The sequence below is a fragment of the Gorilla gorilla genome, chromosome 19 (assembly GCF_029281585.2).
Source record: "Gorilla gorilla gorilla isolate KB3781 chromosome 19, NHGRI_mGorGor1-v2.1_pri, whole genome shotgun sequence".
In the NCBI taxonomy this organism is placed as follows: Eukaryota; Metazoa; Chordata; class Mammalia; order Primates; family Hominidae; genus Gorilla; species Gorilla gorilla.
The window spans coordinates 25,214,318-25,230,009 of record NC_073243.2 but is presented as its reverse complement, the minus strand read 5'-3'; the positions used below and the strand labels follow the sequence as shown (position 1 = coordinate 25,230,009).

At 49.6% G+C, this 15,692-nt stretch overlaps 1 protein-coding gene across 7 annotated transcripts in view; it reads left to right on the top strand.

The window, feature by feature from the left end:
• GAS7 (growth arrest specific 7) overlaps nucleotides 1–15,692 on the top strand; it is a 289,087-nt gene that overhangs the window by 244,291 nt on the left and 29,104 nt on the right. For all 7 annotated transcript variants that reach the window (XM_031003186.3, XM_004058579.5, XM_055367910.2 and 4 more), the window contains 3 exons: nucleotides 8,548–8,637; nucleotides 12,253–12,368; nucleotides 15,285–15,359. In XM_031003186.3, the coding sequence (XP_030859046.1) occupies nucleotides 8,548–8,637; nucleotides 12,253–12,368; nucleotides 15,285–15,359 (281 nt within the window). The remainder of the gene's footprint in view (nucleotides 1–8,547; nucleotides 8,638–12,252; nucleotides 12,369–15,284; nucleotides 15,360–15,692) is intronic.

Sequence of the window (15,692 nt, the reverse complement as noted above, 5' to 3'; positions counted from 1 at the left end):
CCTGGGTCCACCTATTCCATGCACAAACTGTGTGATCTTGCATAAGTAACTTAGCCTCTCTGTGCCTCAGTTTCCTTATCTGTAAAATGGGGATAATAATAGCACCTGCCTTGCAGGGCTGTTGTGAGAATTCAATGAGCTAATACATGTAAAACGCTGAGAACTGTGGCTGGCACATTATTTGCTTTTGTTGAACAAACAGAAAGTGGATCTTCAGAATGGCAGTGAAGCTCCTGCTATGCCTGGGAGGCCTTGGGAGGAGGATGAGGTCTTTCCAGAGGTGTAGCTGGACCCTGGTATTAACCATCTGGAAAATGTCACCCGGGGGAGGACAGGAATCCACATGTGGAAAGTCCTGTCCCACCTTCTCTTCCCTCCTTGGGCTTTGGAGCACCGCAGGATGGAGCTATGTGACCCTCTCAGCCCTTCTGATCCAGGGACGTAGGAGCCTTGACTTTGGGGTCTGGATGTCACAGAAGGACACAGCAAGGATAAAAGTGGTGGCCCAGGAATTAGGAAGCTGGTTCTAGACCCTGCTCTGCCACTTATAGTGAACTAGAGTTAAACGTTCTGTGTCTCAGTTTCCTCATCTGTGCATGAGTTTGCACTAGACCATTGCAAATAAACATCGAGGCTCCAATTGCTTCCAGGACATCTGCGCACACACACCTCTCACCACGCCCCTCTGCTGCCACTGCCTCCCTCTTTCCGAAGGGACTGTTCTTCCATCTTCCATCCCAATGGATGGAAACATGCTTCCTCTCCACCCAGGTCAGTCAACTCAGGGTTTCTCAGCCTCAGCACTTTTGGGTTGGATAGCACTTTGTTGTGGGGAGCTGTCCCGTGCATTGTAGATGTGTATCACCTTCCCTGGCCCCTACCAACCAGAGGCCAATAGCATCCACCCTCGACCCCACACAGCTGTGACAACCAAAAATGTCTCCACGTTGCTAGATGTTTCTGGGGTGGGGGAAAAATTGTCCCTGGATGGGCATCACTGAATTGACTTCATGGTGCTGTCAAGGCTACCTATAGAGTATCCCAGGCTTCTTCTAATCCCCTCTTGACTATGCTGCTCCCAGCTGCTATCATGACCCCCCACCCCCCATCCCCCGTCACTGCAGACTTCCCTGGTGGCCACAGTCGCGTTCTCCCTCCAGTGTATCCTCTATGCTGTAGTGGGGGTGCTCACCCCAGACAGCAGCCTGATTAATTGTTACTCTCCTGCAGGGTGCTTCTGTTGCCCCCGCTGTCCTGCTGCCTTCAGGACAGACCTTGGCACCCCTGCAAGACCCCCTCTCAGCTCAGTCTTGTCTACTCCCTGACTCAGGAGCAGCCAGAAGCGCAAGGGCTGCCTCCCAGAAGCTCTCTGAGGGGTACGCAGTGGGACACAGCTCAGCCAAACCGAGCAACACGGTCCCCACCTGTAGGGCATATCCTCTCATCCTGGGTCCTTTCCCTTCCTGCAGTACCCTTCTCACCTTCCCACCCCTCTGTCTGCCTGGGCCCTACTATTATTACCTAAATCTAAGATTCCTCCCCTGGACCCTCAGTCCTTCCAGTAACCTCAGCACCTCAGGCTTACTCCACTGGCAGGTTTATCCCAAAGGATTACAGTGACTTATTTACGGAACTGTTGAGAGCAGAGATGATGCCTTACATTCCTAGCCTCCGGCCACTGCACCAAGAAACATCTCCTGAGCACCCACTATGTACCCAACACTGCACCAGTCAGGAGGGAAATGGCAGGGAAAAGATGGTCCCCATCCCCTTGTAGAACAGGCTGTCTGGCAAGGAGGAGAAACATTAAATAAACCATCACGAGAAATATCATTACAAATGTATGCATGCAGCTTGCTGGGAAGAGCTAGCGTAGCACGTGGCACTGAGCAGCCTTTCGACAGATGTTCGAATGGAAAGTGGACGAGCAAATAGCCCATCACATAGCTTCGTGGTCGAGGCTGGAACTCTGCAGTCAAACTGGATCTGGATTCGGATACCTCGCTTCTGTGACCCTCAGTTTCCTCATATACGATGAGGCTGTTCTTCCTCCCCTGTGGAGTTGCTGGGAAGATGAAATGAGAATACATGCAAAGCCCTAAAGAGGGTGCCTGAGGCAGGGCTCCCCTGCAGGAGTGAGGATTTGGAGAAATCCCAGTGGGCTTCCTGGGAGGGAGAAATCCCAAAATGAGAGAGGACAGAGACAGTGGCAGGCACCTCGGGGCTCCATCTGAGGACTGGTATCCTCAAGGAGTGGCAGAAGCAGCAGGGTGATGAGTCCTTAATGAGTCCTCACATTCTACTGCCTTTACTCTTCTGCCCCAACCTGTTTTCTGTTCCTGCATTCGTTTGCTAAGGATAATGGCTTCCAGCTCCATCCATGTCCCTGCAAAGGACATGATCTTATTCTTTGTTACAGCTGCATAGTATTTCATGTTGTATATGTACCACGTTTCCTCTATCTAGTATATCGTTGATGGGCATTTAAGTTGATTCCATGTTTTTGCTATTGTGAATAGTGCTACAATGAACATATGCGTACATGTGTCTTTATGTAGAAAGATTTATATTCCTTTGGGTATATACCCAGTAATGGGATTGCTGGGTCGAATGATAGTTCTGTTTTTAGTTCTTTGAGGAATCACCACATTGCTTTCCACATGGTTGAACTAATTTACGCTCCCTCCAACTGTGTATAAGTGTTCCCTTTTCTCTGCAACCTTGCCAGCACCTGTTATTTTTTGACCTTTTTAATTATAGCCATTCTGATTGGCATGCCATGATATCTCATTGTGGTTTTGATTTGCCTTTCTTTAATGATTAGCGGTGATGAGCATTTTTGCATATGCTTGTTGGCTGCACATATGTCTTCTTTTGAAAAGTGTCTGGGCCGGGTGCGGTGACTCACGCCTGTAATCCCAACACTTTGGGAGGCCAAGGTGGGTGGATCACCTGAAGGTCAGGAGTTCGAGACCAGCCTGACCAACATGGTGAAACCCTGTCTGTACTAAAAATACAAAAATTAGCCAGGCACGGTGGCAGGCACCTGTAATCCCAGCTACTCGCGAGGCTGAGGCAGGAGAATCGCTTGAACCCGGGAGGCGGAGGTTGCAGTGAGCTGAGATCATGCCATTGCACTCCAGCCTTGGCGACAAGAGCAAAACTTTGTCTCGAAAAAAAAAAAGAAAAAGAGAAGTGTCTGTTCATGTCCTTTGCCCACTTGCCATGTAGGATTTTAAGAGCAGGGCTCTGTGGCTTGTTTATCTGTGTATCTTCATTGTGGTGGGCACAAGGTCTCCCCCAGGGGCTGCCCCTGTCCCTGCTAAATGGATCACGAATGCTGGTTCTCAAAGTGTGGTCCCTGGACCTTCAGCATCACTCGAGAGCTCAGACCCCATCCAGATCTCCTGAATCAGACAGTGGGGGGTGGGACCCAGCAACCCATGTCCTCTAGGTGACTCTGAGGCATGTTCATCCTCGACTCTGGGACAAGAAGGGGACTGAGTGGTACTTAGGTGGGTCTCAGTCCTCCTCAGGACTTCCATGGCCTTTTAGGTGGTTGGCTTGGAGCCAGCCAGGATGCATCATTGAAGGGGCTGTCCTTGGTACCGTCTCCTCTTCCGGCTAGCAGAGTCTGTCTGCACAGGCCTCCTGGGGTGCACGGTGGCATCCTCACTCTGAGGGTAAGTCAACTCAGGAAGATTCTGGGGGGAACAAGACTGGCCAAGACCCATTTCTCCTCCTGCCTGCCCCACGTTTTGGCCAAGCCTCTTCCTGACATGGGAAAGTCCTTTCTTCTTGTTTTTTGTTTTTTGTTTTTTTTTTTTTGAGACAGAGTTTTGCTCTTGTTGCCCAGGCTGGAATGATGCAATGGCGCAATCTTGGCTCACCGCAACGTCCACCTCCCAGGTTCAAGCGATTCTCCTGCCTCAGCCTTCCCAAGTAGCTGGGATTATAGGCATGCGCCACCAAGCCTGGCTAATTTTGTATTTTTAGTAGAGATGGGGTTTCTCCATGTGGGTCAGGCTGGTCTCCAACGCCCGACCTCAGGTGATCCACCCATCTCGACCTCCCAAAGTGCTGGGATTACAGGCGTGAGCCACCGCACCTGGCCAGGAAAGTCCTTTCTTTGTAGGGAAACGTTTCCCCAACAAGAGGGCAAGGCCAAGAGCAGTTTGAGTGAGGAAAGACGAGGGAAAGGGGAGAGATGCCCGCGGGGCAGGCCACTCCAGAAGCATTCAGACCTGCCTCTGAGTACCCACAACTCTACGCATTCCATCATTCTTAATGCTCAATTTACTTTAATGTCATAGTTAATTTATCATTAAATTTGATTGAAATTTTCATGGACTGCATTATTCAGCAAAACAAAGGTGGAGTGTGATGACTGTGATTTGTTGAAATAAGAATAATTGGAATACAAAATAAGGAATCTGTGCACTTTTGAAATCCGTCCCTTGTTTTCATGATTGCCTGCTTGGCAGTGGGTTGTGGAGGCGCAGGAAGGAAGGAGACTTGTCTCTGGACACAACTTGGGGACTCGGCCCGAAACCAAGGCTTGGGGCTTTCTGATCCTGGCCTCAAGAACTGGCCCTCCCTTCTCTCACTGAGGCTGCTGACGCCTGGGAGAAAACTCCCCAGCCTCAGCTGATCTTCATCTAGCCTTTGTTTTTTTAATCCATCACAGTGCTAATTTTTTAGAGTTCAGGAAGCTGTGTACCTTTTTTTTTTTTTGAGACACAGTCTCGCCCTGTCGCCCAGGCTGGAGTGCAATGGCGCGATCTCGGCTCACTGCAACCTCCACCTCCCGGGTTCAAACAATTCTCCTGCCTCAGCCTCTCGAGTAGCTGGGATTACAGGCGCCCACCACCATGCCCGGCTAATTTTTGTATTTTCAGTAGAGACAGGGTTTCACTATGTTGGCCAGGCTGGTCTCCAACTTCTGACCAGTGATCCGCACACCTGGGCCTCCCAAATTGCTAGGATTACAGGCGTGAGCCACCACACCCTGCCACAAGGTGCCTTTTAAAAAACTATCTTGATTTTCCCCACTTATCATTAGATTCAGATTAAATATTTTTGACAGGATTTTTTTTTAACTTAGGCTAAAGTGCAGTGATATAATCATAGCTCACTGCAGCCTCAACCTCCCAGGCTCAAGAGATCCTCCTGCTTCAGCCTCCCAAGTAGCTGGGACTATAGGTGTGTGCCACCATACCTGGCTAGTTTTGTTTTTTATTTTTTGTAGAGACAAGGTTGTGCTATGTTGCCCAGGCTGGTCTTGAACTCCTGAGCTCAAGCGATCCACCCGCCTTGGCTTCCCAAAGTGTTGGGATTACAGATGTGAGCCACCATGCCCTGGCCAGGAATCTTACATGGATAATGTTGTATTCTTAGAAGTTACACATTTTGAAAAGGAGAAAGAGGCCCAGCACAGTGGCTCATGCCTGTAATCCCAGCACTTTGGGAGGCCGAGGAGGGTGGATCACTTGGGGTCAGGAGTTTGAGACCAGCCTGGCCAACGTGGTGAAATCCTGTCTCTGCTAAAAATACAAAAACTAGCCAGGTGTGGTGACATGCACCTGTAATCCCAGCTACCCGAGAGAGGCTGAGGCAGGAGAATCACTTGAGCCAGTGAAGCAGAGGTTGCAGTGAGCCGAGATCATTCCACTGCACTGCAGCCTGGTGACAGAGCAAGATTCCGTCTAAAAAAGAAAGGGAGGGAGGGAGGGAGGGCAGGAGGGAAGGAGGGAGGGGAGGAGGGAAAGAGCGAGGGAAGGAGAGAGGGGAGGAGAGGAGGAGAGGAAGGGAGGAGGGGAGGAAGGGAGAAAGGGAGGAAGGGAAGGAGAAAGAGAAGAAGGGATTATCCTTGGCAGAATTTGGTGCAGCCGTGTCATCTCCAGGGTCGTCCGCGTCATTCCTGCCTCTGATCCTTCTGCTGAGTTGTGTTTCCCTCTAGGGTGGTGGGGACCTCAGCCCTCACCTTAACCACATGTAAGGATCTGGGAGGAGGAGGCTCCTTTTTTTGTTGGGGACTTCTCCCCAGACTGCGACTGAGGTCTGTGCCCTGGCAGCTGGGGAGGGGGTGTGCGCTAGATTTACTTCTAGCCACCCAGGAGCTTCCTGAACCAGAGGTCACAACTGGAGGTCCATGGGCCTGACGTTGCTGACAGAAGAGTTTGTTGGGCCTACATGGTGTTATTGTGTTTATTATTATTGTTTTTAACCTTGAATTAATTGCCAGCACTTAAAAATGGAGACACTTTGCATAAAAATCCCCATTTTCAGCTTCCCTCGAGTCATCACATAATCCGTCAGCACTGGACTCCTCAGAAGGGCTTGACGACAGTTGGCAAGAGCTGAGCAGGATCTGCCCCTTGGACGCATCTCTGCAGCCTCTGACCCCTGCCCAGAGCAGATGCTGTCCGCCCTCCTATCCCAGCTGCAGTTTCTGTGACGCTGTCCGCCCTCCTGTCCCAGCTGCAGTTTCTGTGACGCTTGGGTACCTCACTGGCTTGCACACCCCGCCTAGCATTGGAGTTTGTGTCCTGGGCCCAAAACCTCAGGGCTGCATCATTTTTTAATGTGTGACATTTTCCACTTCAGCAGGTGCTTGGGCTGCAAGAAGGGGTTACAGACTTACAAGGCTCAGGCCTTGCTCCCACAGAGGAAGCAAATTAGCCCGCGTCCTAGGAGAGGTGGGAATCTGGGGCCTGAAGCCACCTCCACACAATGGGGAAAAGCCAGGGAGTATTGCAGATGTGCTTGGGCAGAAAAGTCTGAGATGACCTGAAAATTTCTGTACTTCACGCTCCTTAGCTAGGGGCCAGCCTTACACGTGCAACCCAGATTTTTTTTTTTTTTTTGAGATGGAGTCTCACTCTGTCACCCAGGCTGGAGTGCAATGGCGCAATCTCGGCTCACTGCAACCTCTGCTTCCTGGGTTGAAGCGATTCTCCTGCCTCAGCCTCCTGAGTAGCTGGGATTACAGGCACATGCCACCACGCCTGGCTAATTTTTGTATTTTTAGTAGAGAAGGGGTTTCACCATATTGGTCAGGCTGGTCTTGAACTCCTGACCTCATGATCCACCTGCCTCGGCCTCCCAAAGTGCTGGGATTACAGGTGTGAACTGCCATGCCCGGCCCCCCAGATTATAATTTTAAGGTGTATTTGTTCGTATGATACACATCGTGAAATAAAATTTGCAAGGTAATCTCTCACCCCGACCCTCACCCACACAGTTCCTTTCCTTGGAAGCAAATGATGTTATCAGTTTCCAGGAATATTCTATATGCAAATAACCAAATGTGTATTATACAGGTGACCCTTGAATAACATGGGGGCTAGGGGTGCCCCCTCCTCACCCATAGTCCAAAATTGACATATAACTTTGAACTCCCCAGAACTTAACTACTAATAGCCTCTTGTTGAGTAGAAGCCTTACTGACATGAACACATATTTTGCATGTTTATGTGTATTATACACTGTATTCTTACAGTAAAGTAAGCTAGAGAAAATAAAATGTTAAGACAATTATAAAGAAGAAAAATATAATTACTATTCTTTAAGTGGAAGTGGATCATCCTCAAGGTCTTCATCCTCAACATCTTCACATTGAATGGGCGAAGCAGGAGTAGGAAGAGGAGGGGCTGGTCTTGTCTTCCTTTTTGAAAAGGAACTATAATACTCTGCTTGCTTTTTTTTTTTTTTTTTTAACCTTCACCTAACCCTGTATCCTGGCACACTTTCCTTATTACATTTTCTTTTTTTTTTTTTGAGACATAGTTTCGTTCGTACAATGGCATGATCTCAGCTCACTGCAAGGCTGGAGAGCAATGGTGCCATCTCGGCTCACTGCAACCTCTGCCTCCCGGGTCCAAGTGGTTCTTCTCCCTCAGCCTCCCGACTAGCTGGGATTACACGCATGCACCACTACGCCCAGCTAATTTTGTATTTTTAGTAGAGACGGGGTTTCTCCCTGTTGGTCAGGCTGGTCTCGAACTCAACCTCAGGTGGTCCGCCTGCCTCGGCCTCCCAAAGTGCTGGGATTACAGGCGTGAGCCACCGCGCCCGGCCGCTTTCCTAATTAAATTTAAGAACTTTATCACCATGTCCTTTCTGATTTCCATAGATGTCTGTCTCATACTTTGTTTAACCATTCCCCCACTGATGGACATTGGAGTTGTTTTCCAGCCTTTAACGGCCATAAATAGCGCTGTCTTGAAAAAGCGTGTATGGACGTCACTGCCCCCATGCAACTGTATCTGTATGATAGACTCTTGTGCATTTGCTGGGTCAAAGGCACCTGAAGTTTGCAATTTTGATCCTAGTAAACTGCCATCTAGAGAGGTGGTACTGGTTCACAGCCCCTCTGGGGTGGGGGTGAGCGCCTGTTGCCCCTCATGTGAAATGCTGGCCCCTGGAGCACGGGAAGATCCCTGTGCGTGTTCTGTCAATAGGGAGTGCCGTGTCCCCCAGGAGCGAAGCCTTCCTCGCTATTCCAGTCTCCAGCGGGGTCATTCTTTCTTGTTCTGTGCCCTACAGATAAACTGTGTGACGTTCCCTCACCCAGACACGATGCCGGAACAGCAGCTGCTGAAACCAACCGAGTGGAGCTACTGCGACTACTTCTGGGTAAGCAGCGCCTCAGTTTCCCCCACAGCGTGACCCCGGTGACCGGGAGTAGACACCTAGGATGGGTAGGAGGGGCCTTTCTTGTTGGAGCGTGAAGGGCTGGTGTTAGAGTTTGCATCTGTGACAGGAACTTAGGACCCTCTTGGAGTCCAGCTCATTCCATGAATCTCAGGGATTCAGCAGGACTTTTGTTCACATTACAGACACTTCAACCAGAATGTAGGTAAGCGGGGGGCCATTTTCTCCGATGCTCAGTGAAGGCAGGAGACTAGAATCTGCCTCAGTAAATGAACGTGGGCTCCATACCTGCTTGTCACTTACGTGAGTGACGTTGGACAAGTGCTTCACCTCCTTGGGCCTCACTGTTCTCATCAGAATTGTGAGGCAGTTGGGCACAGGATCTTCAGAGAGCTCCAGCTTGGGTAATCCTGTAGTTTTAAAACTTTTGCAGGTCACTTAGTGAACACAGAGTTTTAGGTTTTGCAAGATTAAAGAAAATTTTGCGGGTGGATGGTGGTGATGGTCGCACAACCATGTGAATGTACTTCGTGCCACTGAACTGTATTCTTAAAAATGGCTAAAATGGTCCGTTGTGTGCTAGATGTATTTTTTTCACAATTCAAATAAATAAATTTTTAGAAATGCAGAGTCCTGTACCTCAGAATATCCTGGGAATGGTCCTGGGCCATTTGCATGTTAAAGTCATAGTGACTTTCAAAATTAGATCACCCCTTTCTGGAATCAGATAGTGGGGATGGTCATAAACCCTGTGAATGTATTAAAAACCACTAAATTGTACACTTCAAAAAAACAAGTGTCCAAAGACTCCAAGGAACAATAAATAAGTAAAAACTTTGTTTTCACCACTTTGCAGAATGGATTTTTTGAGACAGAGTCTCACTCTGTCTCACCCAGGCTGGAGTGCAGTGGTGTGATCTTGGCTCACCCCAGCCTCCACCTCCCAGGTTCAAGCGACTCTCCTGTCTCAGCCTCCTGAGCAGCTGGGACTACAGATGTGTGCCACCACACCCAGCTAATTTTTTGTATTTTATTTTATTTTTTTAGTAGAGACAGGATTTCATCATGTTGGCCAGGCTGGTCTCAAGCTCCTGACCTCAGGTGATCCACCCACCTTGGCCTCCCAAAGTGCTGGGATTACAGGCATGAGCCATCGTGCCCAGCTGGATTATCTACACTTTTTTAGATTTGCTAACCGAATACTAGATAAAAGTGCTTTTCTCTTTCTACAAAATCGCTTGTACCTTAGAAGATATACAAAGATCCCTGTTGCCTGTACCTCTCACCAAGGCACAATTTCTGTAGCTCCAGCTGTGCTGTATCCAGGGTAGAGATCTGTGCATTGGTTGAGGAAGCAGTGTAAAGGGGCTTATCTTTGGCATCAGACAGACCTGGGCAGGTGAGCTCAGAGGCGGGGTAAGCAAGCATCAGAGTGTGCAAGGCTTTCTAGGCCCCAGTGAGTTTTATTCTGCTTGTGGAAGGAGGATGTTAGAAGGTCTTAAGCAGCAATATGATGTGATCTGATTCATAGGCATTGTGCAGGTGGGGGGTGGGAAGTTGAGGGGTGAGTGGAAGAGACCAGGCAAGATGGTGATGGCGGCAGAGAGGGAGAGATGTACCTGGGTTTGGAAACATCATCTCTCAAGAGGGGTGCAGTAAATGGAGGGTTCAAGGAGAGAGTGGTTTGAGCCCTGGAAATGGGTATCCTAGTTGCTGGAGGTCAGCGTGTGGGGTCTCAAGCCTTGGAAAGCTGGCAGGAATGTCTGATGCCGCCTGCATCCAGCAGCATCCGGAGGGCGACACTTGTGAGTTCTTATCTTAATTCGAGCTCTCTGGGGACTCTGATACTTAATCTGCAATCCACTTATCCCCCTGACCATCAAGGCCTTTTCCATTAATAGAAATTTCTCTCTCCTGACACAGTTATTAAAGCCTGTTTCTTCTGGCTGGTTTTCCCCAGAGTGCATAGCTCAGCATATCCATCCTAGAAGGGAGGCAGATTTGAGCTCAGTATTTGGGTAATTTTCCTTCTGCTTTTTCATCAAGATGTAGCATTCGTAGAGTGAAGCGCAGAGATCTTCAGTGGACATTGCTTTTAAACTGCAAGAACAGCCTGACTGTGACCCCGTAGGATGGTGATCTCCCTGTCATCAGGGATGTTAGCAGTGTGGCTGGAGGACTTTGAGTTATGGCACCCAAGGGAGGGGTCCCACACCGGGGGAACTGGGAAGGTGTCCATAAAATCCTTCATTTACTTGATGATGGTAAATGGGGTTCCCTGCAGGCATCAGCAACCCCTTTTCTTTCCCCTCTCCTAAAATGTCTGATCTGGATGGGATCTGAGAGATGCAACCCACCCCTATTTCAAGGGGGTGGTCTGGGGAGATACTACCTAGGATTGGACACTCTGCAGCTGAGCAGAGACAAGAACCTGGGTCCTAACAGATGCTGGGACACTGTTCTCACCAATGCACCTCTCTCTCTGGGATATCAAAAACCTGTTCTGAACACCTTCCATTAAGTATCAAAGTCTTTGACCCTGGGTTCCTGATAGGGAAAAGCTGTAAGGAGGAGGACACTTTTAGACATGCCTGGGATGGCCCTGGGAGCTGGTGCTCCAGCAGCCACGGCCATGCGGGCAGTTGTGTGGGTGAATCTCAGGCAGGGGAATGGCAGGGAAGGAGCATTTGGTATGCTTGAAGAAATGCAGGTAAAATAAAACAAATCATTTAATTTTGAAATTTTAAGAATATTTGTTTGCAAAATTAATTGGCTGCTAAGTATTTATTTCATTGACTTGCCCATCCTCCCCAAGTTTGGACTTTTATTTAAAAGTAACTAATAACAGATACCATTTATTGGGTACATAGTATGTGCTTAGCAATGTGCTCAGATATATACATATGTCATTTACCCTGAAATGACCACATGAAGGTGGGGCTGTTATTTCGTCAGTTTTGCAGATGAAAAAGCTTAGGCCTGGAGTGAGTGAAGAACTTGGCCAAGGTCACCCAGCTAGTATTTCAGGGCAGCCTGTCCTGTTCTCTCCTCTGGCCTCCCTTCAATCCACTTTCTCTCTATGATTTACTTTTCTCTCCTGTGATCTTGTATGAATGTGTGGTTAGAGGGTGTCACTGCCCTACCAGTGTAAGAAGCTGGTAGAAGACAGGATGGCTTAAGGCTGGGGGTACCTGCTCCTGAGCTCACACATAGTCCAGCTTGGAGTCAGGATGCCAAGATTCGCCGAGGGCCAAGCCAGATCTGCAGCCACCTGCTTGGAAGTCGTAGGCCGTTAGGCATCACAGCCGGCGCTCTTGGACACTTGCCCTTCTTCCTCTCAGTTCCCAGGTTGGGAGAGTTAAGGGGCTTGGATGTGGGGATGCAGCAACTGTAAGAGCCTGAGCATCAGAAAGCGCTGTTGGGAGTGGGGGCACCAGGAGAGAGATCCGAGTTAGGGCAGCAGAGACAGCTGCTCCCGCGTCTTGTGCTGGACTGGGATTGCCAGGCACATCTAGGAGCTGTCCTCCCTCTACGCCATTCTCCCTGGCTCCAGACTCAGACGTGCCCTAAACTCTTGTGCTTCTGCTTCCTTTGTAGGCTGATAAGAAGGACCCCCAAGGCAACGGCACTGTGGCTGGGTTTGAACTACTGCTCCAGAAACAGCTGAAGGGCAAACAAATGCAGAAGGAAATGTCAGAATTCATCCGGGAAAGGTGAAGCCTGGGCCCCTCCCTGCCCTGGGGCCTGACACCAGTGTTCCCCGGGGCCCCGTGGCCGGGGGGCGACAGCACAGGACTCAGTACTGCACACTCAGCATTGGGCTGGTTAGCGCCAGGTGGCAAACTCATGGCCCCTGGGATGGATCTGGTCAGCAGATGTGTACCTTTGGCCGATATAGTGTTTTTAAATATTTAAACCAACACTTAAAAAAGTGGGTAGATTTCATATTAAAATCTGGATATTTAGCACACCTTGAAAGAGCAGAAGCGTTGGCAGGATCGCCTCCACATCCCTCACGCGACAGTTGGCTGGAGCTGAGTAGCAGCTACTCTTGTAGAGGGGGTGTGTGTTCCCATTTTGCCAGTCTCCACCACTCCATACTGTCTTCCCCCGCAGACTACTTCACTCCTTTACTTATGTACCTGGCCATCATTTGAAGCACAGCCCTTTACCGTAACCAGTGGGGGGAATGTTACAGTTCAATTCATCGTTAGCCAAAACCTGCGTCCCAGGGCAGGAGATGTTGAACCCTCCTCCTACCCCATCCCTGCCTCAGGGATTATAACAGTGTTTTGTCTAAAGAGCTTGGGAACACAGATGAAGAAACAATAAATTTAGCCCAATGGAAATGGAGAAATCTACAAAGAGAAAGAGAAGTTCCTTCTCTATCTCCTTCCTCCTCTCTCTCTGTCTCCAAGTTCTGAGGCTCTGTTCAGCACACACTCACATACCCACACACCTGCACATACCCACCTATCACGCATGTGCACACACACACAAACACACAACTTTCTATCTGGAGTTGGAAATATAGCAAATTGCAATATCTTTTTAAAATATTTCTTTTTTTTTTTCTTTTAGACAGAGTCTCGCTCTGTCATCCAGGCTGGAGTGTAGTTGCGCAGTCTTGGCTCACTGCAACCTCCATCTCCGGGGTTCAAGCGATTCTCCTGTCTCAGCCTCTGGAGTAGCTGGGATTACAGGCATGTACCACCACGCCCAGCTAATGTTTTGTATTTTTAGTAGAGATGGGGTTTCACCATGTTGGCCAGGCTGCTCTCGAACTCCTGACCTCAGGTAATCCGCCCGCCTCAGCCTCTCAAAGTGCTGGGATTACAGGCATGAGCCACTGTGCCCGACCAAAAATATTTCCTTTTTAATTATAACAGCAATAATCAAGTAATAATGCTTCGGCGTTTTGAAGCACCCCTTTCCCTTGGAGGGCCTATTTTCATATGAAATCGGATGTGTTCAGGGTGGTATGGGCATAGACAGAGGGCCTATTTTCAATTTGTGTAATCAAATCCTTATTTTATGACCCATTAAACTGGTGGGAAACGGAGAGGTTGCACAGCTCGGGTTTGAGAAAACAATGGTATAAAATAGGCAAATAGGAAAATTGCTGTAAAAGCCAAAGCTTGAACACGCTTATGGTTTATATTTCCATGACAACGTCTTGTTAGTAAATAATTGGAAACTGCCATTTCAGGACATTCCGGGCTTCCTAGAGAAAACGCATACACCATCCACCTTGGGATCTCGTAGGGAAGGCCCTTTAGTGCCAGGAGAGGTGAGAGCTGAGGCTCAGAATTGGGAGCTCACCTGGCTTGAGGACAGGTGCTGGCTGGTTTGCTGGGATCTTGGTTTAGGGAAGTGGGGCAGAGGTAGAGGTGACGCACGCTTTGGTCCTGGAGGTGAGACACAGGAGGCAGACAGCGTATGCACCTCGTGTGTCTGGTACATGCTGTCGGCATTGAGGAGCCGGGAGCGTGGCATGGATAGATCTACTTTCTAGAGATCTCTCTTGACCACAGTCTGGAGGTGAAGGTAGGGGGATGGAGAGGAAGTGACAGAGGCAGATCAGTTGGAATGAGACTCAGGAGGACCTAGAGACCAGTTGAAGGTGGAGGTGAGGGGAAAGCAGTGCAAGAAGGAACGAGATTGTGAGTCTCCTGATGCCAAGTCATGCAATTATTATTACTCGGAATGCTGCCGCCAGACTTTGTCAGCCGCCTTCTCTCCATCATCGCACCCTTTGGGTGCCAGCTGCTTGAGCAGCTGGGAAGCAAACGCTGTGGTCCCAGCATCTCTGGAGCTTCTCTGTTCACCGTGTGGTGGACCAGGGGCTCTCTGAAGCCTGGGCTCTGGCCAGCTCTGGTTGGCGTAAGCATAGCTCCTCTGTCTCCCACTGTGGCCCAGAGGACCGCTTAGGTGGTGAACAATACCTCTGACAACATGCTTAACATGGACGTGCCAGATAATACAGGACACTCCCTGGGGAGTTGCCTTGCAAATGTGTCAAAGGCCTGCCTGCCGGAAGCTACATCCAAGGCAACTTTCCTCTCCAGGGAAATAGAATCTACCTGCAGCCCTGGGCACTGCCAGGTTTCCGTGGAAGTACTTGTACCCAGCAGGCTTGACAATCAGAGGCATTGGGGGTGTGAGACAGTAGGGAGATGTTCTGTTCTGCTGCTGAGGGTCCGAGGCCACCTGGGAGTTCTGGGGCTGGAAGGGAGAGGGGACAGCACTGGGGATTGCTGGTAGTCCATCACGAGTTGCAAACGTTCATTTCTTCCTTCATTCATTTGTTGGTTCAGGGGTCTTATGTTTCCCGTTCTGTGCTAGGAACTGTGTAAACGACAGCTCTCGTCTTCACAGCTCTAGGAGACAGGAGAAAATGTCCCACTTTGCAGATGAGGAGATGGAGGTCCAGACAGTTTTGTTCATTCATTTATCCAACAAGTATTTATTAAGCATCTACTGCATGTCAGGTAGACAGACGAGTCATGTGGTCTCAGAGCTTATGGTCTAGTGGGTTCCTTTTCACGGCTGAGGTGTGCAGGGCAGCAGGGCAGACCCATGATCTGGCACTGGAGAGCTGATGTGTGTTGGGTTTTCTCTCTTTGCAGGATAAAGATTGAAGAAGACTATGCGAAGAACTTAGCTAAGCTCTCTCAGAACTCCTTGGCTTCACAGGAGGAAGGGTGAGTGGGTAGGAGAGAGGTGGGAGTGGGGAGGATGGGGGGTCACTGAGGAAGGGAAATCAGCCACTCATCACTGATCACTGGCATGGCCCCACTTTGGATGGGGAGCTCTCCATAGGCCTGGCTCAAGGTGGGCACTCATGGCTCAGGTAGGTGCTCATGACTTGGGTGTATGCCCATGGCCCAAGGTGGGTACCCATGACTCAAGGTGTGGGCATCCACACTCAAAAGGGCACTTCTAGCCGGGCGGGTGGCTCACACCCATTATCCCAGCACTTTGGGAGGCCGAGGCGGGTGGATCACGAGGTCAGGAGTTCGAGACCAGCCTGGCCC